General features: G+C 34.5%; 1 protein-coding gene across 4 annotated transcripts in view; it reads right to left on the bottom strand.

The window, feature by feature from the left end:
• The window catches only part of LOC147071122 (integrin alpha-PS3-like), a 58,279-nt gene that overhangs the window by 8,553 nt on the left and 25,365 nt on the right, over nucleotides 1-24,361 (bottom strand). For all 4 annotated transcript variants that reach the window (XM_085947847.1, XM_085947848.1, XM_085947845.1 and 1 more), the window contains 12 exons: nucleotides 23,934-24,037; nucleotides 23,178-23,302; nucleotides 16,865-17,042; nucleotides 15,984-16,181; nucleotides 13,675-13,795; nucleotides 10,914-11,111; nucleotides 8,035-8,214; nucleotides 6,787-6,929; nucleotides 3,521-3,584; nucleotides 2,402-2,540; nucleotides 1,795-2,002; nucleotides 464-618 (listed from right to left, as the gene is read on the bottom strand). In XM_085947847.1, the coding sequence (XP_085803973.1) occupies nucleotides 464-618; nucleotides 1,795-2,002; nucleotides 2,402-2,540; nucleotides 3,521-3,584; nucleotides 6,787-6,929; nucleotides 8,035-8,214; nucleotides 10,914-11,111; nucleotides 13,675-13,795; nucleotides 15,984-16,181; nucleotides 16,865-17,042; nucleotides 23,178-23,302; nucleotides 23,934-24,037 (1,813 nt within the window). The remainder of the gene's footprint in view (nucleotides 1-463; nucleotides 619-1,794; nucleotides 2,003-2,401; nucleotides 2,541-3,520; nucleotides 3,585-6,786; nucleotides 6,930-8,034; nucleotides 8,215-10,913; nucleotides 11,112-13,674; nucleotides 13,796-15,983; nucleotides 16,182-16,864; nucleotides 17,043-23,177; nucleotides 23,303-23,933; nucleotides 24,038-24,361) is intronic.

The following is a 24,361-nucleotide window of genomic DNA, read 5'->3' as shown; positions in this document are numbered from 1 at the left end:
TTAGTTATTACTAAGCTTAGATAGCTATTTCTCCTCAATTTGCCGCCCTTCGAATAACTGCCGCCCCCAAGCGACGCTCAATCTGCCTACCCCCACGGAACGTCACTGGGTCAGCAGCAATATCATCGCCAGGGAGTGGCAGTATTGATGTCAAAGTGAGCGGCCCGTTGCCTCGTGAAATGGGAACAGATCTCGGAGAGGCTGATACATGCCTCCTTCAAGATGCCTGGTAGCTCCTTGACTGTTTTTCAGTGTTCTACCCTTACTGAGGATGATTATGCGCAAACAAAGGACGCCTTCTACGATTCCCTCCACCCGGCAGTCTCCACCATCCCCCGAAGAGACCGGGTGGTTGTAATGGGGGATTATAATGCTAGAGTCAACGGAGGTCCATATACTTGATTCCAAATATATTACAGTATTCCTGATTGTTTTCGTTTTAAAGTGTTTTTGTAAAACTCACCCGATGACATCTAGTTTGGCGTGGATGGTCAAGCGTAAAATTACTTCTATTGCGTTATCGTTTGGTGTGACTTCTTCACTCTTAGTCAGAGCTTCAATCTTAATGTTGAGTTGTGGTTCTTTAACTCTTCGTACATTGATTTCCAGCTCCAATGGCTGCAGAGTAAATATAAAATGACTTAAAACAAACAGTACATTGGAATATTACTGCGAATAGGCATTGACCAGACTGAGGCAAACTTTTGACACAGAAGAGCCAAATATGAGTTAAATATGAGTCAATAATTATTTAATAATTTCAAGAGCCAAATATATATTTTTAAATGGCTACAAAATTTAATATTAACCCTCATTATGATACACCCCTGTTACAGGCGGGCTTCTCCCGGTGTAAAATAATCATTTAGTAGCTATAAGTCGAAACGTAACCCTGACCTCTAGAAACGGCTTCATAAAACATCTAATCTGATTCCTTGCTCAACCACGTAAGTATTTTTTAATCATAAGTAAAGGCCTTCGTCCGGTGTGTGAAAATCGCATATTGGGCGGAGGTGTAATTAAGATAAATTGAATTTAATTTAAAAAGTATAAATGATGATGGATGAAAGCGATAATTTTAAGACTAAATATAAGTATTCAAATATAATAAATTTTGCCGCGCATTGTGCGTGAAATCCTCGCGCGCCGGCGCCAGGGTCAGGCTCGTGATTCGCCGAATCAAAGATCATGCGATCAAGATTTGGCCAATCACTAGTCCCTTTTACTAATGGCGTGGGTACGCGAAGTTTAAAAAAATAAATAAGTTAGTAAGCGTCCCCTTTCCGACATATACGGACCTGCGTAACTAATTGTAAAAACCTAAACATGTAAAGAAAGTGTAAAATATAAGCTAATACCAAGTTACACGAGACAGACGTGGTTTTATTTAATTCCACCCTCAAATATATCGTACTTTTTTTTTGTGAATCCGGGGTTCGATGGACACCTGAGCTAGCCGCTGGAACCCCGGGGATCTCAATTACCTACTTAAATCTTAAATTTTAAGTAGGTACCGGAGCGTTAAATAATTTTCCGAAAATATTAACATACCTAGTTATCTAATTTTATGTAGATTTTATAAAAATAAGTGGTCAGATAGTCAAATTAATTTTTCCACAAGACTGAGCGATAATTTTGGGGATTTATTGAACCGGAACGACGCTTCGGTGAGCTTTGGCCCATTTCGAGCCCTGACCTAATTTTTTTAGAATATACACATTAGTTTTTAGATTATAGCAATTTGGGTTGTCACACCATTGTCAAGACAGGAATTTTTAATTATTAATTCTTTACCTTGATAATATCTTTGTGTAGAGCTATATCAATATTGCAAATTAGCTGCTCTGGTGAATCTTGCTGGCAAGTGGGTGGAAGTCTGGCAACGACTGCTGGATGAGGAATCCTAACCCGTACCTGTGTCAGGTATGCAGGTTCGCCCTCATTATGCAACATCATCTGCAGCTTAACGTTGTCAGAGGACCCCAGGACAAAACCGGAACTTCTGTAAAATAAGGATGATCAATCAATATATTTATACCAGCGGCTTTCAGCTGGTCTGCCGTGAGTGTCCTCCTAATGCGCTGCCAAATTTTCTAAAGTATTCAAATCCAACGCTTGCATTGGGCCGGCTACGTTTAGATGTACCGACAAAGCCCCTGACGTTTAATGGACCAGAGCAGGGCTTGAAAGTACTCATTTTTAAATGTTAACATCTCCGTCGTGAAAGAGTTCCGCAGGCGATTTTTTTACTATTTATTAGAGCAAATTAATTTATGACGTGTGTTTATCTCACATATCGAATCAACCTGCCACGCCGGGCTCCTATGTTAGAGCCCTGTCAGCCCCCGCTTGTGGGGGTCATGGTAATACCTATCATATATATTGCAATGTAGGTCCTTACCCAATGTCCAGAATGTGAGCCTCAATATGGAGATCAGAGTAACAAATATTGTCATCACCACACTCCGTTGCAAAGGGTATTGGGAGATGGAATTCGGCAGGAGCTATCACCGGATCGTTTTTATCAAATTCAGTTCCAACTAAAAGCAAAATAGATTATCTTTCAAGTGTATCCATAGTCAGGCAAAGCATCAAAATACTGTGAAAGATGGTAAAGTGTCAAGATACAGCTTCTTAATCAGTGTGTTAGACGAATTTTTTTAATAAAAAATAAAAAAAATTTCAATAAAAATTTTAATTGAATGTTGTTTTTTAAAAAAACCTTATTTTTTTTTAAACAAACAATACATTTTTAATAACTTACTTAAATAATATATACGATACAAATACATGAACTAAATCTCGATATAATATTATATACTGCCAACATAAGGAAAAAGGGAGCTTTTTGACAAAAATCACAAATTGAGTTAGTGTACAGAATGATAATGCTCTACGTGAAATTCTGAACCATTTGACAAAAAGTCAAAAGCAGTATAAAATTTATTTCAATATAAAAATCGACATATTGTTTCGCATTTTTTTTTCACGAAAACGGTAGTTATTCTAAACAAGAAGACAGTATAACGAGATTCATAAGCAAAAACACAGCATCGATTGAAAATATACTGGTTTTTACAGCATAAGTCAAATGATTAATCCACATTATTTAAAAAAAATATTAAGAAAAGTTGAAAAAACGTTAATGTCTCATTATCTCAAAATGTGACTTTGGCAAATAGCTGCCTTTTTGCTAATGGGGGCAGTATAGTTCTATACAAAAATACCGTAAAGCATTCTCTTAAAGTCTCAGTGAATGGATCAGTGTAAGAGCATCATAATTGATAGAAGTTTTATGAAAAAAAATGTAATTCTTTATTTTTGGTTATAAATATAATAGAAATTTAATATTATGATGAAACTGGTTATTTCAGTTTTATTTCATTTCTATTATATTACAGGGGGGATTTGGGTTGGGCCCGGGCTCGTCTTGCGATTATTCGGCTCCCGGAATACTGACAGATTCACATATTAGTAGGTAAGTATAATTAAAAGTAATTAAAACATTAAAATTGCTTACTTCGATTGATAATCATTGCCTTTAGTAATATTTGAATTGGATCAAAATAGTTCTGGACGCCTTTCTAAAATATAACAATACAATCAGTATTTGAGTTACTGTAGTGAAAAAAGTATTACACATTAATTGAAAGTCACTCAATAAACTGCTAAAAATATAATAAAATAAAATAAATATACGTTCGTTATGATTTGAAATAGAAAGCAATAAGTTTCTATCTACTACTTAGTAGTTTTAATCGATTTTGCTCCTAACTTAATGTTTTTTATTGCAGATTGAGAATTGTTATGCCTGACGCTTCATATAAAATTAAAATAACTCTCTTCTCATTGGAACTTAAACATGATATGCACAATACAATCATTATTAACGAGTGCATATTTAAATTCTCACCAAGTATTAAATAATATAATAATAAATAACTATCAAATATATATTTTAAAAGTATCTATAATTCACGAACGTCTATTTATTTTCAAATTTCATTCGATTGCGTAGCGCCCAGTTGTCCCGGTGCTGAATCGTCTTAGACCCAGAGAATTTAAGCACATATTATAGCATTTGGTGTCAGTATGTAGGTACTAGTACTAAATAGCAGTAGTGAAGGGTGGAGGTTAGCTGTTAAGATCCGCCATAAATAGTACACATTAAACTTTGTTAGTCATACGTAGTGGTTTTTATTGAACCAAGACTACAATAATTTGGTGGTGTTAATTAGTTTTTAAAAATCAATTAAACCGTGCCTAAACCAAACTTAGATAGTTTTGGTATACTTTGGGCGATACGATAAAATTGAGCACACTTTTCATTCATACATTGTTTTCGTCGGATTAAGAATACATAGGTATTACCAGCGCTCGGAATGGAGCAGAACGCCCTGGAGCACCGTTTCGGTTCGTGAATTCCTCGAATATACCGTTCCTTCTCGTGGAATCCTAGAAGATAGCAAGATGTCTCGAAAATTCTCGAGCCTCATCAGAATATTTCATATGGCGTTCCGGTTCAAAATATTTTGAAAACATAGTAAAATAATTATCTTTTTATTAAACAATGATTTTACTGGTTGATCCCTGATTATTGTTCCTACATAATATTTCGATGCAAATGGGTGCCACAATTAGCCAAGTTAAAATTTTGTTCTTAGAAATGCATCGAGCTAGGTATATTTTTTTCCCAACAATGCATTTCAAGACAACCCATGTGTCTAATAATAAAAAATAAAGTTTTTATTGAAGAAAGCACCTTTAGATTTATTTCTCTCTTCCGTTTTCTTAATAAGACAATATGAGATAATAGTATATTATTATAACAATGTTTTTTTGCGTGCAGACAAAATCACAAAATACATAATTTATTTAGGGTACCTGGGTATCATGGGTATAGATTATAGAAGGACGTAAGGTAAATGATTTGTGAAATACAAAAGTATCATGACGTAATCAATCCACTTTTAGAATATTCACGTCATTCTTATAATAATAATATATATAATGGAAAATGTATTAGGCACTCGTATTAGACTATTAGAGTATTAGGCTTTCCCCTGCCGGTAGATTGTTTGTACAAAAATGACAATGCCCTCTAGAATTTTCACCTATTTATTATTAAGCTTAAAATAATATTGGTATTGCATATTTAAAAAAAAATTATTAGGCTCTTATAAGACCCTGCAGGTAGATTGTTTATGAAAAATTGCTATGCCTTCTAGAATTTTCACCTATTTTACTAAGCTTAAAATAATTATAGATATTGCATATTTAAAAAAAATGTATCAGGCTCTCATTAGACCCTGAAGGTAGATTGTTTATGAAAAAATGTCAATATCTTCAAGAATTTTCACCTAGCTTAAAATAATATTCATATCGCATATTTTGAAAAAATGTATTAGGCTGTCATAAAACCCTGCAGGTAGATTTTTTATGAAAAACATCAATGTCTTCTAGAATATAATTAAAAAAGTAATAGTAAATAATATTAATAAATACGGAATTAAGCAACAAGATAATTTTAAACCAGCGGCACTCCATTTCAACTTACTACCAATAAGAAAAACAAATAATTTGGATAGTTCGATGAATCAAAGAAACACTTTTATTTATTTTGCGAACCTGATTCTAAATCACCACACCAGAGCTAGTTGAAGAATCTAGGTCTAAAGTTGTTTAAAAGTATGCATATTTAATAAAGAATGCTACATTCGTAAAACTTGTGTATGAATTGAATACCTAATTTTATTTAAATAATTTATTATGATGTTCATACTGTGCTCTTGATGCTTGATGCTCATGCTTTTTCGTACATGTTGGATTTTGATTTGATTAAAAAATAGTTTTATCAAAATATTTCCAATTTACTAAAAATCAGAGCTTTGAATAAAGTAGCATGTGTCTTGGTTTTATTAAGGTATCTGCTGTTTGAGACTTTCACGGTTGTTTGTCATCGTAATTGATTTTTGGGTTTTCACTTTTGGACTTCTTCCTTCTTTCCTCGACGTTTTGGGCTATTTGCAGAGGCCATTATCAAGATATATCATAATATAATAATCAAACATAATAATTAATTATATTATAACATGTCGAGGAAAGAAGGAAGAAGTACACGTGGTAAAAACCTAAAAATCAATTACGACAAGGAATCTTCACTCATGTTTCCATCTACACTTAGTTATTTATACATTTATAATTTATTCAAACTACTGACGAAACTAATGGGAAATTGTATTGGTTTCTCCATTATTTCATGTATTTTTATGTTTCCTACTCCAATTAGATTCATATACATGTAGATATTTATATCTGTATATTAAAATTGAGATATTTTTTGTATTACAGTTATTATATCGAATATTGCACATATTTATAATATAAATATTGAGCGTTCCGGTTCGTAACATTTTCTATTTCGAGCACTGGATTACATGTATTGTTATTAATTAAAAAAAAAAATTAAACCTTGCCTTAACCAAACTATAGGTAATAGATAAAAAAATATGATTCTATCTATAAAATATCCAAAGTTATGTACGATTATTAGATATTTTATAGATCGACGAGTATTTTTTTAATATTATTTATTATGGCTTTGGTTTCGCAGGGTTTAATTGAATTTAAAAACTAACCAGCACCATCTGCAAATTGTATTCTTAGTTCAATGAAAACAAATACGTATATCTGATAAAGTTTAGTGTGCACTACATATGGTGGATCTTAACGGCCTACCTCCACCCTTCGCCACTGCTAAGTAGAGTATGTATTATTCATATCTACCTTAATGAAAATATTTAGAGAGTGACAACTTTCATTTCCGAGAGTAAGATTAATTGTTTTGGCGTAGGAAGGTGAGTCGGAACTATTTCCATCAATATAAGTGCGTTTCAATTCTTCATCCAGACTCAGAATTACTTCCACCTCTGTAATAAATTAACAAAATAATTAGATTTGGCCTGTCGTAAGTGCAGGCACGCACTCAAAAAAATGTCATGGGGAAGGGGGGGGGGTGAATTTCGAAAAATTAGTAATAATAATGATTGATTTTTAAGACGGCGAGAGGGGTGGGGTGAACAAATTCTAGCAGGTGGGTGTCCCAATAAGAGCGTCGGATTTTGTTTTTGAATTAAACAAATTGTTTATTCGAGAAGTGATAATATTTTTAGTTCGTTGCAAAGTATAAATGTTATGTATGGAACAAAATGTCAGACAAATGCGCACCATGGTTCTGCTGGCAAACTCTTGCTTATTTTTTGATGAGATTGAAGTTAATTTCGTTTCATAATTGCTGCTCGATTGTGGTAGTAACATGTTGGATCTCCCCCCTTAAGCTATAATTTACTATTCGCGAGATTAAAGCGCGAAATATATTATGGTGCATGTCGCGTACTATCACGTGACGTGACAGTAAGCTGCCGCTGCGGGAAAAAGTATGCAATGTCGTTTTTCTCGGTGTTTAAAATGTTATCATACTGATGCTCCCATCCCGTAGCACATAACCCTTAAACGAACATTGTCAGTTAGCAAAATCTGCCGAAATCATCAGAAAAACAATGAGATCACCTCACGTTGTACTGCACTGCATCGACATCTGCATGACTCAATGAACGTTTTTTTATCATTTTCTACATGCCTACACATTTTCGAAACATGTCAAAATCGCGTATTTTTTTTATTTTAGCGGTTGGCACTACTATGTATTGTCTATAAGAATGTTGTCTATTATATATGGTCTGCGGATTGGGTTCCATTCAAAATATTATTGAATTTACAGAGACTCGTTACTAGATTACTCCATCATTGAATTTACAGAGATTGAGTTCGTTCAAAATATTCTGCAAAATGATAAAACCATAGACTAAATTTGTCGCCGTGACAGCGTGACAGTACGCGACATGTATCTCAATAATATAGTACTTTAGAGCCAAAGCATATGAAACTTTTAGAGCTGCCAACCTTATAAGAAAAATTCGCAAAATTTAAATCCGGCGTTTTTTTGAACATTATTTATAATACAGTTCTTCTTACCTATGTTAGTCTTTGGGATATGAATTAGCTGTGAATAAATGAGACACATATCGATGGTGAAGGAAGCTGAATTGTCTCTTTGAAGTCTTTCTGGTCCTGTTAATTTTGCCTTCAATCGAGCATGTGCTTTACTCCTTAAAACAATCGCATGGCCACTCATATAAGCACCAATTGCCACATCTAAAACAACGAAACAGATATGTATTGAAAATATTTTTTGGCAAATACTGTGGCTTCGGTGCTTATGTCAAGATTTGTTTTCAAAATGTCACAGCTATGAAGTTATTAATATATATTTTTAATGATTTCGCATTCTCTGGTCCCAGCAAGAGAATTAGAGATATCTTTGTGAGCTAAGCCAAAATATTAATATGTATAAACTTTATAGGAAATATATTATTAGCCATTCGCTAGTTAGAATACGAAAGTAAAATTTTACAATATCTATGCAATAAAAGCTATACGTAATAATATTAAACATTTTAATTGATTTACGAGGGTTGTCCTAGAATTAAAGACCCTTATTATTTAAAAAATCAGGAAAATTTTATTTTTATAAAAAAAGCATTCAAAATTTTAGGTACATATTCCACTATTTTTCGACGTAGTCCACGTTACGATCGATGCATTTGGTGAGCCGTGGCACTAGTTCCTTGATTCCCTTGTCGTAGAACTCCGGCGCCACCGACCTCAAAAATATTCTAACCTCTTCCTCCACGTCCACGTCGGTCTCGAAGCGCTTTTCGGCCAAAGATGGAAATAGCTTGGCGCCATGGCTATGAGCAGGATGACGGAGGACATCCCATTTGAATGAGTCCAAAAGGTTCAAAAATACCTAAGCGCTTTTCACACGATTTTATTTGTGAGTTTCCTTCAGCATTTTGGGCACCCAACGAGTACACCTTTAGATACCCTAGTTTTCCCCTCAAAATCGTTTGTATGGTAGACTTACTAACGTCTGGGATCACAATTTTAGCCGGCTCGCACATCACAACTCGCCTCGTGTGCCTGGCCGCCATAAATCAAAACATCCGAGAACGGGCAGTCGGTGTTCTATGATACAACCTCGCACATCTGCCTAGCGATATCGACATTCGCCGCATCGCGGCTGCTCCGAACGCGGCAACAGTCTGGAGAGAAATGGCCGATTGTGCGGCTGTGCGCATGCGCGGAGTAGATATTGGCCGATGTCGACATGCAGGCTCTGGCGAACGCAACTTGACGCATGCGGCAGTGTCGCAGTGTCGCAGTTGCATCGGCCAATCGGCGAAGCTCCATTTGATAACGTTTGTTTCTTGGTTTACGATGACGTCACTTCGACGAATTCGTCGTAAGACGCATGCGGCGAGTTCTGATGTGCGAGACCTCTCAAGCTCACGGACTGTCAGACGGCGATTTTCACGAACTTTATCATTGATGTTCTTCAACAAAACGTCACCAATTGAGGATCTCCTTCCTCTCCCCTCCTGATCATGAACACTCGTTCTACCACTCGAAAACTTAGTACACCACTTCCTGACATTCCGCTGATTCATCACATTACCATAATTGGATGTGAGACGACGATGGATTTCAACAAGGTGGATTCCTTCCTGGCTGAGACACCGAATGATTGAACGCACCTCGCAGGCGGCGGGATTCGACAGCGGAGCGTCCATCTCAAACGGACGCAAAGGTCATACTGAAGCAGCTACCGAGCCGGCTCACCACTCGTTCTGGAGAAGGAAGTCTACGCTACACGCCAATGCTACCATCTTTTGGGAAATAACATCCACGTCGCAAACAATGAATAAAGGTCTTTAATTTTTGGGCAACCCTCTATAAATTACCACAGTATGTTTTATGCCTTACCAACATTTACCCGTAAAGATTTGACAGTTTAGAAAAGCAACGCGTGCCCTCCGTGATGATTGTCGCCTGCCCACAAAGTTTTTTTTAAAATAATAATAATATGCCGAAAAATGTACAGGATTTCATTACAAATGTGGCCCCCCAAAAATGATATTTAATTTGACCTTCGTGAAAGTTGCTCATCACAAGTTAGGAGTAAAAAAATAAAAGCTCGTTAACAAATCTGTACATTCAGTATTCGAGGTTATTAGTATTTTTTATCCTCTTCACCAGAAATTATATGCACGTCATTGCGTCTTAAGCTTGCCAATGTCTTTTGATACCTACTTCAATAATAAATATCACTAATCTAAACTTAAATTATGTTCAATTGTTAAATATCGATCATCTAATGTCAATACCCCGTATCTGACATATATGACGAAAATGACTTTTTGATGTAGGTGCTAAAAACAATAAAAATACTGCCCATCGACTGCGAAATTCCCATATCTGTAGTTATTTTAACAAAAATGATACAGCTATTTTAGTAATTTCCCGTATCTGAACATTGCAGAAATAAACATGTAACAGCATCTTGCCTTTAAGCTGTCAAGCGTGTTGCATGACGTGTGTTGAATTCAGCTTCAAAATGTCACTTTAGAATTATTTAAAAGGTAAAACAGTAAGTAATATAACAAATTTGGATGTTTATCTTTATATAATATATGTCACATTTTATGAGATGTTATCATTATATTAGGTGTTATGTGCTTTGCTTTATCACTTTTTATGCTACAGGTTATTGGCATGCTATGTGATTACAACATGTGTGAACTATTAACAGTCACATTGTTAAGCTTCCTGCACAATTTGTAAAAAGTCAATTACGGGATATTGACATTTATTAGGCCATCGATATTTTAATCCCATTGAAAATGGGATTTATTTTAAAAATTATCGACGAACCACAGTGCTCCGTGGAACTTGGGTTGGGGAAATCACCAACCTAGATGGATACTTATTGAATAAAATTCAGTTAAACATACCAGGGTAATGATTATCATCAATGTCAACTGGTGGGGAAAGAGATGCACCAAAACCCATGAATGGTAATAATTTGGGTGCAATGTCCTTTGCAAAGATAACCTGCGATGGCTTTTCTGATAGTACCCCATTAGGTCCTCCTCGGAAGATAACTAAAGCACCAAATCCATCAGCAGCTCCGGGAGCACCAACCAATACATCTAAATATAATAATATAATACATTTTTACATCGTAAACATTTTGTCAAACCAATCATTTTTTTCGACCATGTCCGATCCCAATAAGATGATATGGGCCTCCACAGGGTAGAGGTTTGTATTACCAGATTATTTTTTTATGAGAAATCAGCGCTCGAAGTGGAAAATTTTACGAACCGGAGCGCTTGATAATTTTACGAAAATATTAACACTGTTACTTATCTAATTCTATACATATTATATATATTTAAAAAAACGATTGTTAGATTTTTTTATAATATGACATATCTCGCTCAGACGGTCAAATTAATATTTATACGAGACGGAGCGATAATTTTGGGGATTGTATGGACCGGAACGGCGCTCCGGTGCGTTCCGGTCCATTTCGAGCCCTGTGAGAAATGGATGTCAGCCACTTGCTCAACTATTAGGCCCATACTCTGACTCATACACAAATTGAAAAACAATGTGTAGGTACTTGCCAGACTCAGGATTCGAACCTGGCACCCACGACGTTATACGCCGACGTTTAAGCCGCGCGGACATCGTCGGATACAATAATAAAAAGGTTAATAATTACAGTTTCTTAATTTGACTAAAAAAATAGTTTATTTAAAAAATATATTCGAAAATGCATGATTATTTTGAAACTACGGCCCTCCCAACTAGGGAATCCAATCCCGAGCCAAAATTCTGATTCCGGGATTTCGGGATTACAATTTGACAATCCCGGGATTGACATTTTTTCCATTGTTGATATAAAAAATTTATATTTACAAATAACATTGATAAAATCGGTCAAAAATAAATCTAGTATAATTTATACTATTTAAGACATTTATTGTTAATATTGTATACCTTCAATCTTGGAAATACATAAGTTTAATGGAGTAAATAATATTGCAATATAAATAATAATGTGAATGTAATACGAGATTGCTGTTTCTGATAGTAAAGATTTAAAATAGTATAGCAAATCATGGTGTACTTATAGTCTTTCTGCTTCATAAATCTAATTGTCAGCCAAATATGAAACTGCCGTAAAACGTAAGAGATCATGGTGGAATTACTTTGTTATTAAAAGTGCGAAGCATTGTTTTTTTCCAATCTTTCTCATTTTTATTAATTTATGTGAAAAAATAAAATGAGTCGGCAACTTACACATGGGTATAAATCAAACTTCATTCAAACTTAGTTTATTTCTAATGTAGTTATTTGTTATTAAAAGTATTTTTTCTGTTATATTTTCGTTTTTATTTTATTTTCCATAAAAATTGATAAAAAAATCAATCCCGAAAGTTTCGGGATTATGTTTATCAATCCCGGGATTCATAGGTATCGAAAATAGCTAATCTTAAGCTAAGCGAATTCCTACTCCCAACCTATCGCTAAGGCATCTGTCGCTCTAAAGTGGCGTTTTCCAAATGGTATTCGAGGTTAAATAAAATTCACTGTATTTTTAGCGATTATGAATCGAATCATCGAATTATGGTGTGGTCGTGTATCAATACACAAAAACCAAAAATCGCATCGCACAACTATATATTTAAGAATGGTAATAATCTCTAAGTGTCTTTTTTTACTATTAGAGCAAATTTAAGATATTTGTATATCTCATTTATCTGGTCGACCAGCCACGCCGGACCCCTAGACTAGAGCCCTGTCACCCCATTGGGCCATGACTACAGTGGTGCGTTTCTGTAACGCAAATGACGCAATCGATTCGTCATAAGATTTAGAAAGATACCAAAATTTTAAACGTTATTTTAATATTATAAGATTGATGTAGGTATAGTATTTTAATATTTGCGCTTATTCTTATGATATGCCGCATTTATGCAATTAAATTAAATTTTTAAATGAAATTATTAACAAGGTTTTGATTAAATGTACCTACCGTTATAAGGTACTTATTGTAATTCACATACATACTTTCGTTCAGGGCTCGAAATGGACCGGAACGCACCGGAGCGCCGTTCCGATTAATAAAATCTCGTAGGAAAATAATTTGACCGTCTGAGCTAGATCCGCCATAAAACAAGAAATCTAACACTTATTTTTATAAAATACTCATACATTTAGATAACTATGTTAATATTTTCGTAAAATCATCGAGCTCTCCGGTTCGTAAAATTTTCCATTTCGAGCTTTCGTTATATTCGTGTTTTAATATAAAAACTATTTACTAGTACCTATTGTGATTTGTAAGAAAAGAGAGTGTTTCAATCAAACCGTGTTTGTATAATTTATGCAAAATTAAAATAATAAATTGTTTAAAAGCATGGATTTATTTGGAAAATTAATATTAGATTGTTATATTTTTCTTGTTGTAGGGGGGCCTCAAAATCAGTCAGTGCGTTGGGCCTCTACGTCACTGAATGCGCCACTGATCATATATAAATCAATGTAAGATATAAGTACCTAATCTTAATACATTGATACAACATTTTGGAATTGGAATAATAGCTCAGTAGTTCAATTTGAATTTTTGTGGTGATTAGTATGTTCATCGGCAACTTTTATCGATTGAAGACACATTCGATGTAAATATCGTGGTGCTGTTACCATTGTAGCCATCTTGATCCAGATCTGCAGCGGAAATTGCCGCAGCAAATTGAGAATCCCCTCCCAAAAGTGGTCCGCCTTCCAGATGCTGCGGCGCATTTTGAGGAATTTCTAGGGAAGACTAAAATATAAAACATAAAAAGATTTACCAACAAATATGTGATAATACTGACCCCAAAGCAATTTTTAAGTTATATGTCACGTCTATCCCTTTAATCCTATTGCACTCATTTCTTATCTTATTTTCAATAAAATGGTTATATAAAATAGGTAACCGGACAAAACAAAACAGTGAAAAAACAGAACAGCCAGTGGAAAAATAAAACATTAATTTTTGTGGAATCTATTTATTAATTAAATACTTATATTAGGTACCTATATACATTTCTTATCTTTGTTTAATTTTGAGAGCAGATCACCGTTCCCAGTTGTCAATATTCTTTCTGGGTCATCAGCTCTCATGCAAATTTTATATACCTACTCTATATATAAAAAAATGCATTATTTTGAAAATAACGGTTGTGTAAAAAAATGTATATATAACTAATAAACAGTTGATGATTGTACTTAAAAATTGAAAACTATTAAATATTTATGTATATTTCGTTTAAAAACTTAAGTTTTATTATTTAATAAATAGATTCCACAAAAATGAATGTTTTATTTTTCCCCTGGCTGTTCTGTTTTGTCACTATTCTGTTTTGTCATGTTCTGCTTTGTCATGGAACCTTCGTAATAATGTAGTCAAATATAATATCGTGTGTAATTATTATAAAAGGTTGAGAATTCTTGTTATAGAAAGTAGTGGATACAAAAATTGACAGAAGGAGAAGAATGGGGAGGGCACAGTGTACATGAATGGATTAGGTATTGAAAAAAGTAGAAACGGTGACAATACTGTTTGCAAGCGCTGTTAGAAGCGAAGGAAGAAAAACAGGTAGGTAAATAGATAGGTGGGCTGAGAGAACTCATTGTCAACGTAAAATGGAGAAGCGGCGAACATTCACATGCACTAGAAAATGCTGAAAGTCGTTGGGAAGAGATAGGCAAGAGATGAATCCCACTTCCCAGATGGTAGACATATTAGATAATAATATGGTAAATTCAGCATTTCCACAAAATGTATAATGAAGGCACAGAAGCTCACATCTCAGCGAACAAAAAGGATACTTCGGTCTATAAAAATATTTTACGTCCCACGAACTAAAAGACACTTAAAATCTGTAGTCACATAATATGCTTCGGAAACCTAAGGCCCTTCGTTCACGGAGAAATCCGACAAACTGGTTGCTGATGGAACTCATAAACTGGTCAATGACTAATGAATGCTTCGCACACGGCGCTACTGAAACCCATTTACAATGATAATCTCATAACCTCAAACTATCAAAGCCATTGTCTTTCCTACTTGATTCTAAGCTTTTTCCGTAATATATTTACGGGAATATTCTGGCAGCCTGTAATTATACTGGCAGGTGTATTTCTCAACAACTGCTACATATTTTAAATTAAAAATCGGTTCGCCCATCTTTAACTTTTGACATCTTGACTTGTTATTGATTTTTTCAGTTCAATTCAGTTCGGTGCTATCAATATTGGTAGGAAAATATGATTTCTAATCGAATCTACTGATATTGGTAAGTACCACTGTTTTATGGGTGCCTGGAAACTGAGAGACTGGGAGACTAGCATGTCGCGTCTCTTCGGTTTCGTTCGCGAACGTTTTGAAACTGAGAGATTCCAGTCTTGTCGTCAGCGAACCGCCATTGAAATACATTAGCTAGATACTGACTGGAATTTTAGTTTCAGTTGCGTCTTTTTCTCGTGAACGGATGGCCTAAATTAGCTCTAATAAATGAGTCTTCAACGATTTTGAAAGAAAAACCTCCACGGTGTTCAGGGACGGCAATATTTGGACGCGAAGATACACTGCTGAGGTTTATGGTCTGTACGAAAAGATAAGCGCAGTTCAACTAATTAAGATTGGACGATACTGACCAAATAATGTGCACAGTATGAATGATAATGAATCGGTAATGAGATATCGAACAATCCAATAAAACGCAAAAGAAGAGGCAGGCCAAACAGTCGCTGGTTATGAGGGTCTGCCAATGACTGTAGTTTACTTGGGGTACGGAACTGGAAAGCAGTACAATGGGTATGGAGGGTGGATAGAATTGTTGGAGAATAATGAGATAACGTGTGATAATATGATTTCTATTTATCAGCTAATTGGTAAAGAAACAAATTATCAATATAAATAAATAAGAGAGTAAATTTGATACATACTTATTTTGATTCGGTCTCACCTTATTACTTCCGAGATATATATAGACTTTAGGCGTGGCTAAATAGGGAGCTGTAACCAAAAGATCATCCAGGCCGTCTCCGGACAGATCTGTGGCTACCAGCGATGCTCCAAAATATCCGCCAAACTCTTTACCTCTTAAAACGAACGCCACTTTCATAGGCTGCCTCGTTTTTTTAGGAAATTCAAACAGCACTACCTGCAATCGAAGTTAAATTTAATATAATTATATATTATCTATATCTCACTTGTTTTCGAAGTGACATGAAATTAATATTTATTTTTTGGTCAATTAAACATGTGGAAGTCATAGTGGATAGTCATCACTGTGGGGGTCATGGTGTAATAGATGAAGAGGTCGTCAGGAGAGATGAGATGTCGAGATTTGGTGGTTGCACCGATGGGTGGAGGAGCGAGTTTTATTTGCAGCGTAAACATTCGGCACAAGAGTATGTTACAGTAGTTATGTTACAATACTTATGATACTGTTCCGAGGTCCAATGTCGGTAGAATGAGATGTTGTGCGGAGCGATTCCGAGACAGAGATATTTACAGACCGGGAACTTATATTCGAGTAACATGTCCAATGAATTATGATTCGCTATTTATTGACGTCCTCACAAACAAAATAATATTTTGAGAAGAATATTTAGGAAATAGTCAGCTACTATAAGGAGTTTGCGTCATCGGATATAGCTGACGATGTGGAAAAATGGACATCGCGTAAATAATCTGCGGTAAGCTATTTACTGAGTTTACAATAATTGGACACTCCGGGAAATGGACATTATTAGAGAATTTGTAATTTCGGTATCTAATCTATTTATATCGCCGATCAATATGCTGACACGGATTGAGTTGTTTATCACCATAAACATATACCTTTCCATGGTAGTTGTCTCCTCTGGGAGCAGATCCTGCATATAGAAGCTTATTAGTTGAAAAAAATCTTCCTGCTGTGACGCAGTAACCAAAATAATCTCCGTTTACAACTTCAGAGCTGTTTTCCAATAGCATGACTACGTTTGAATCCGTTTTATCTTCAGATTCTGTTATACTCCTGAAATAAAAGTAAATAAATAGGTACCTAATTTAATTTAATATTAATAATTACTGCATTCGAATTAATATTCGTTCAACATTTAGTGGGTTAATTGGATTATTAGGTATATTTACTAAAATTATAATGGATTTAAATTTTCTAATATTCCATTTGAGTCGTTTTTTGCGACCCGGTTTCGCCTTTCGGCATCTTCAGGTACTATGTGCACTCACCAAAAGATAAATACACACTGACAATGAATATAATTAATTCTAACTTATATAATAAATTAATACAATAAAGTAAGTAAATCACACACCTATTAAGTCAACAAATTATGAATAGTTGAAGAGTTTGTAAAAAAACCCCTATCACTAATGATACAATCAATAAGCGTATACATCATCAAAACCCAATAATAGATCATTAAATAATAATCAATAAATACTACATTCAAGAAGTCTAAAATCGTCAATACTAGGAATTTAATGAAGTTAACTAATGAGATACTTATATCAATATTACCTATCAGACTTTAAAGAGTTACATTAATGCAGTGACGTCCCTAGACAATATGCCGCCCCTAGGCAGTGCCAAAATGCCGCCACATTTTTTATACAGTACTTTTTAATCATCCTTTCATGACTCCAATATCTAAGAAATGTGTTGTATGGATACCAGGGAACTCAGAAATAATTATTATCTGTTCTGTGATGGATACATTACTAACAAGATATATACCACTAAATCTAATTTAAATGCCATCTATGATTCATATACGAGTCTACAGTTTCAGATAGGTACCTACATTTAAAAATACACCATCCAATTTCGTTTCCAAGCAGTGAGCTGATTTTTTTAATGGAAAGATATTTCCGTTATTACTTTAGTTTAAGTAACTATTTCTATATATACCTAATGACTCTCCTCGATTTGCCGCCCTTTGGGTAACTGCCGCCCCCAAGCGACGCTCAATCTGCCTGCTCCGACGGGACGTCACTGCATTAATGGAATTGAATGGAGTTAACTAATGAAATATATCAATAATATCTACCAGCCTTTAAAAAAGTTATATTAGACTAATATTTTTATTTGGAGTAGGTATATCTACAACATACAACGCCAATACCTGCCTGAACTTCAGGAAGAACTTGACAAAGTCTACTGGGATGTCGTCATCTTCAAGAAAATGGGGCTCACGGATAATGCCATTAGCGATTTACACAGCGGAAACGTGTTAAGCGGACAAGCAGTGTCGGGTTTATTATTGGACATGGAGAGTCCGCATAGTTGATTTTACCTCTTATATGATAAAATTCGAATCAATGGCATTTACCGAATTCTAGGTGAATCCACATTCATGGCGAATACCTTAGTTATCTGCGCAAGGGACCTCCAGGATTGGGTGCAAATGTTTAAGTACAAATTTAATGAAAGATGAAAAGTGAGCGGGTCAACAAAAGCTGTCAATTGGTCCATTACTCGCAGAACCAAGGCGCACGCATAGAATCTTCAAAAGTTGCCTACCATTGTGACTAAAACATAACGTGTTCAATCAATGTGTGTTACCAGTTCTGTGAAAATGGAATCAATAACTACGAAAGAAAGAAATGGATTATGAGAGAGACAAGAATACGCAATGTGATAAAGATCGCCAAGAGTCAAATTCTAATAATGCAAATCCCACAGGAGGCGGCGGGGTAAACGGGTCATGCGGAGCTCTCACATTACGCCGCTAGATGCTTGATTAGGGGGCGACGCCACCCAGGATCTACATGGTCAGTTTCCAGAAATAAGTGTTAAAAAGAAAAAAAAAACATGCTGTCGATCTATTTTCCGAGATAACAACGGGTAAAAATTCCAGTGCCATGAACAGTGTGGAAGTATTGGATTTTTGTATGCAATTTCGCGTAAACCCGCCGAAAATTTTACACCTCGCTACCAACGTTCCCTCTAATTTTTCTACTGTGTGTGCGGATCATCAACGCATCTGAGCAGTGGCGTAACTAGGTTGGTGTCACCCGTCACCCAGTGCGGTAAATTTACACCGCCTCCCCTCAAACACACACATACAATTTTCATTAAACTTATATTTTTAAGGTATTTATTAATTTCAGTGATTTTATATAATAATGAGATATCCCGGGTTCCGGTCTAGCTCAGAACTGTGTCGAACTCAGGATTCACAAAAATTAATTAAATAGATTTGGGTTAAATGAAAAGTCTTTGTCTTTTTTTTGGTTATAAGCACGTAGCTTTATATTTTCAGTGATTTTTCTTTGCTACACACACATATGCTAATAATTAAATCAATAGTTTATTTTTAGCGCGGAGTATAGATGTTTCGTTCTACATCGGCACTGTTGTACGCTAAAATTGCTTCGCATCTGTGTTGGTATTATTTGTGTGTATGCATTAAGCCCTGTAATAAAACCTTACTTAGAACCACCTGCAATTATTACCTTATCACCAATTGGTTATCCGTGCAGTTTAGGCGCATAAAAAGCGGAGTTTCTATTGTTAAAGACAGTTGCTGGTAATAAACATACCATAAACTCATTCTTTGCAATCGTCTACAGTGTGTTCATATAGTGATTGTTATCGAAACGATGCGCATACTGAATTATAATGTCCCGTTTAATTAGTCATACTATTAATGCCCAAACGAAGGAAGTTATGTATAATATATATACATACGTAAAAAATAAAAACCAAATATGTAGTGAAAGTAGTGTTGTGACAGAAGTTTCGAATGCATCAGGAGTTGGTTTAAGAACGGTTTGGCGTGTTTTAAGAGAAAAACAAAAAACAGGGACCTTTTCGAGTCCTAAAAAAAGGGTAGTTAAAAATAAAAAAAATAATATTGATGACTTTGATAAATCTGTAATTCGACGGTGTATTCATGACTTTCATAAAAATCATAAAACTGTTGCAACACTGAAAAACATTCATGCCGTATTGAAAGAAGATATTAATTTAAAGGGTGGAATTACGTCATTAAGGAAAGTTATGAAAGATATAGGATTTAGATGGAGAAAAACAGAAGACAATCGGAAGCTGCTCATGGAAAAAAGTGTCATAGTTTTCAAAAGAATTGAATATTTAAGAAAAATTAAAGAATATCGTGTTCAGGGGAAATCTATTATATTTACGGATGAAACTTACATACATTCCACACATACCACATCATATTCTTATTCTGACGGATCGACTTCTAGTTTTAAGAAGCCGATTTCAAAAGGTACTCGCTTAATAATAATCCATGCTGGCGGTGAAAATGGATTTGTGCCAAATGCTTTATTAAAATTTAAATCCAATTTAAAAAGTGGCGATTATCATGACGAGATGAAATACAGTAATTATGAAAAATGGTTAAAAGAAATGTTAATTCCTAACCTACCACCTGAATCTGTTGTTGTTATAGATAATGCATCATATCACAATAAACTGTTGAACCCAGCACCGACATCAAATAAAAAGAAGGGTGAAATAATTCAGTGGCTACAGGATAATAATATACCTTTCTCATCGACGATGATCAAACCGGAGCTTTACAACTTGGTACTAATGAATAAATCTCGGCATGTAAAATACAAAATAGATGCTATTTTAAATCAGCACGGGCATTCTGTACTGAGATTACCTCCTTATCACCCAGAGTTAAATCCCATAGAGAACATAATATGGTCTGTTGTTAAAGGTTATGTAGGAAAGAACAATATTGAAATGACAATGGCATCTGTATATAGATTGGTGGCAGAAGCCTGCAATCAATTGCCTATAGAGCAGTGGCGGAATATCTGTGGTCATGTGGAAAAAAAAGAACGCAGTTTTTTGGAATACGACATAAGAACGGATGAATTGACCAGTGAGATTATAATCCACACCTCAGATACCTCTGATGACGACGACACAGACAGTGACTCAAATGGGTGACATCAACGAATACCTTTAATAAATTATGTTCTTCCTACTATTTATATTACTTTAACAGCGTATCATATTGTGTACTTATAGTTGAAAATGCCATTTGTAATTGTTCTCCGAAGTTCTAATGATTGTATGTATAATTAAATGAAATTGCCAACAAAAGTATGTCTTTGCGGTATTATAATTGTCTTTAATTGTTTAGTTCTCTATAAATTTATAACTAATTGTAAAATAACGATAGTGATATCGTTAAGGCTAATTCATAAATTCCAAAACATTGTATATTCCCAATCCTAACTAAATAAATAATAATACACGATTAAATTATGTTCTTCCTATTATTTATTTTACTTTAACAGCATTATAATTATAGTTAAAAGTGCCATTTGTAATTGTTCTCCGAAGTTCTAATGATTGTATGTGTAATTAAATGACATTGCCAACAAAATTATGTCTTTACGTTATTATAATTGTCTTTAATTGCTTAGTTCTCTATAAATTTATAACTAATCTGTTAAATAATGATAATGATATCGTTAAGGCTAATTTATAAATTCCAAAACATTGTATATTCCTAATCCCAACTAAATAAATAATAAAACACGATGTTTACATTGAATTGTAACTATCGGTATAAGTAAATAATATATAGGTACCTATGTTCTAATCTACGCATTTTTATTCTATATTTTATTAAAACAATAAGTCATAAAAATATGCTTATTTACCGTAATTCTTCATGCACACCCTGTGTCAATACTACCAAAGAACACCAACACAACTGCAAATCGTTTTTAGCGTACAACAATGCCGATGTAGAACGAAACTACTATACACAAATTCAACTTGCGTCCGCTCGCAACACGTGTTTCTTCCGACTGCTTTTAAATAAAAAGAAAAAAATATCACTTGACAATTGAGTGAGTGGTACAGTCTCTACAAAAGGAACTTTCATACTAACTCTCTTCCACTCATACATCTTTCACGCTCATCTCTTTCAAACTTAAAAAACAAAATCTTACATATTACAAACTATTTCTTTTTATCCAGATAGCCAAGTGATAGTATCACGTAGTAAGCCTTTCATATTTTGTTAATTGACTATGTGACCAAGCTGCACGCTTAGGCATACAAAACTTTATTCCGGCTCCCCATTGAAGACGGGAATTCCAGGAGTATGTCAATAATAACACTAACAACGATAATTTTTTAAGTAAATAAAAAATATCAAATAAAAAAAAAGTATTCGTTGATAAAATATATTAAATTTAATACTAAACTTGCAGAACGTTTGTATGTTGGGTAGTTTTTGTTGACTTGACCTTCGCCTTCTGAGAAATGAGTCGAAGAATTGTGCATGTGATGGTTTCGTGCATTCACTGCATTCGAGCAAAACTAAAATCTTGCAAAGGAAACTTTCTTTTACAATATTTTTGTGTAAGGACTGTGCGGGGGATGAAAACATGTGTGCGGACGAAGGCCTGAACAAAAACGATGCATAAGTGCGAGTGAGAAAGTATTCGGCACCCTTATAATCTCTGCGACATGCGCTAGACTCTAGAGTAAGATAAAAGGTTTACAGATTTGTAAGATATCTTGCTATGGTGTCGCCGTGAAATCTTAGTTTGTCTCATAGCTAAGTGTCGATAAACTGCGAGCGCGTGTTGCTAAAATTGCTATTTTTTGTGTTAAATATAAAGTTAGTGGTAAATATTTTTAGTTAATTAAGTAGAAAAGATGGTTGTGTATGCTGTTTTAAAATGTGGTAGCCGTACTAATAAGCAATAAGATGGTATTACGTTTCATAGGTAAGTTGATACATGCTCGTGATAATTTATTTGTATATTATTATATATTTTAATATCAAGTGACCTAGTGTTTTTTGAAAATAACTTAAATTATGGATATCTTTACCTAATGGTTGTACGTAAAAAAATAGAAAATTATATTTTAATTCTGAGCGTCTAGTGCGAGCACTAGAGAAAATAGTCTTTGGTCCCAAACATTTGTATACGAATACGTTCGCTCACCCACAAAAACAAACGCACGGCACGCCGCTTCATTTAGCAATGCAATGAATGGGTGGCGTCTAGATGTATCTATAGTCTAAGGTGCGGACACATTTTGTACATTTTTACACGGAACATTGCTCGCTACGCCGTTTTCTATGGTTTTTCTCACTTGGTGAAAATCATAAACGTTGAATATTATAAGAGAGCAAACCTTTTAAATAGTTTTTGGTTAAATAATTCCTTCTGTATGTTAAGTAGGATTGGCGTGCCTCGCCAATTCCTGACGCCTGGTGCTCCAAGAACCAGTTCTAGCGAATGTTTTCCAGTGCTCTCCACCTATGGACAACGTTTTAACGTTTAGCACATCAATGTTCCCATATTTTAATACAGTTGACTTATTCAATACGGTTAATACAGGTTATTAAAAATCAGATGGTAGGTTTTCAAAATTTAATTAAACCCTGCCTCAACCAAGCCATAATAGTGGAGGTAGGCTGTTGAAAAGTAGTGTACCTATACTTTGTTAGTCATAATAATTCATGTTACTCCCTGTGTTACAAAACCATAGTAGGGAAAAAATATTTTTCTATTTATAAAATATTTAAAATTATTATTTATAATTTAATGGAATAAATTTGGATATTTTATATATAAACGAACATTTTGTATCTGTTGAATATTATGGATCGGTTTACACGGCATTTAATTGAATTTGAAAAATTTGAAAACTTACCGTTATATACCATCTGCAATTTGTATTATTATTAGTTCAATGAAAACAAATAAGTATGACTGACTGAAGTTTAGTGTGCACTATTTATATCGGATTTCAATGGCTTACTTCCATACTTCGCTACTGTGTGGTATTAGTAGGTAGATATCTACTTCAATTAATATTGAAACAGTACTAATAAATTAATGAATTTGTGTTTAGATAATAGTAATTTATAAATTAGTTTAAACTAACCTTTTCTTCAACAAAAAATGCTGACAATCCTGCCTGACCCATGAGGTAATCAAATTTCGTTTCCGTCTTTTTTCCGTTTTCTGACGATTGATATAATTCATTTTCTAAAAAGTTATTACAAGTTACAACAATTGAAAGGCATACATAAACCAACACAGAACGCGGACCACAAAAAAATCAAAAAAAGTTTTGCGGACCATCAATATTGGAATAAAATAATAAATATTTATATTTACACTATTTTTGAAATAATTGTCGAAGTATAATACAACCCCACTTCAAATGTTGGGTTTCTAGGTAACTATTTTTGAACTGCAGAAAATTTTTGCGGCCCACCCAAAAATCTTTGCGGATCACCGGTTAAGAAAATATGGTTTAAGGCAGTGTTCTTCAACCTTTAACACCCGCGGCTGGGTGAACATAGGAGA

The sequence above is a fragment of the Rhyacophila brunnea genome, unplaced genomic scaffold, assembly GCF_057557595.1.
Source record: "Rhyacophila brunnea isolate RB1 unplaced genomic scaffold, BYU_Rbru_1.0 scaffold_20, whole genome shotgun sequence".
In the NCBI taxonomy this organism is placed as follows: Eukaryota; Metazoa; Arthropoda; class Insecta; order Trichoptera; family Rhyacophilidae; genus Rhyacophila; species Rhyacophila brunnea.
Note: the sequence above shows the minus strand (reverse complement) of the source record. Positions and strands in the feature narration are given on the sequence as shown.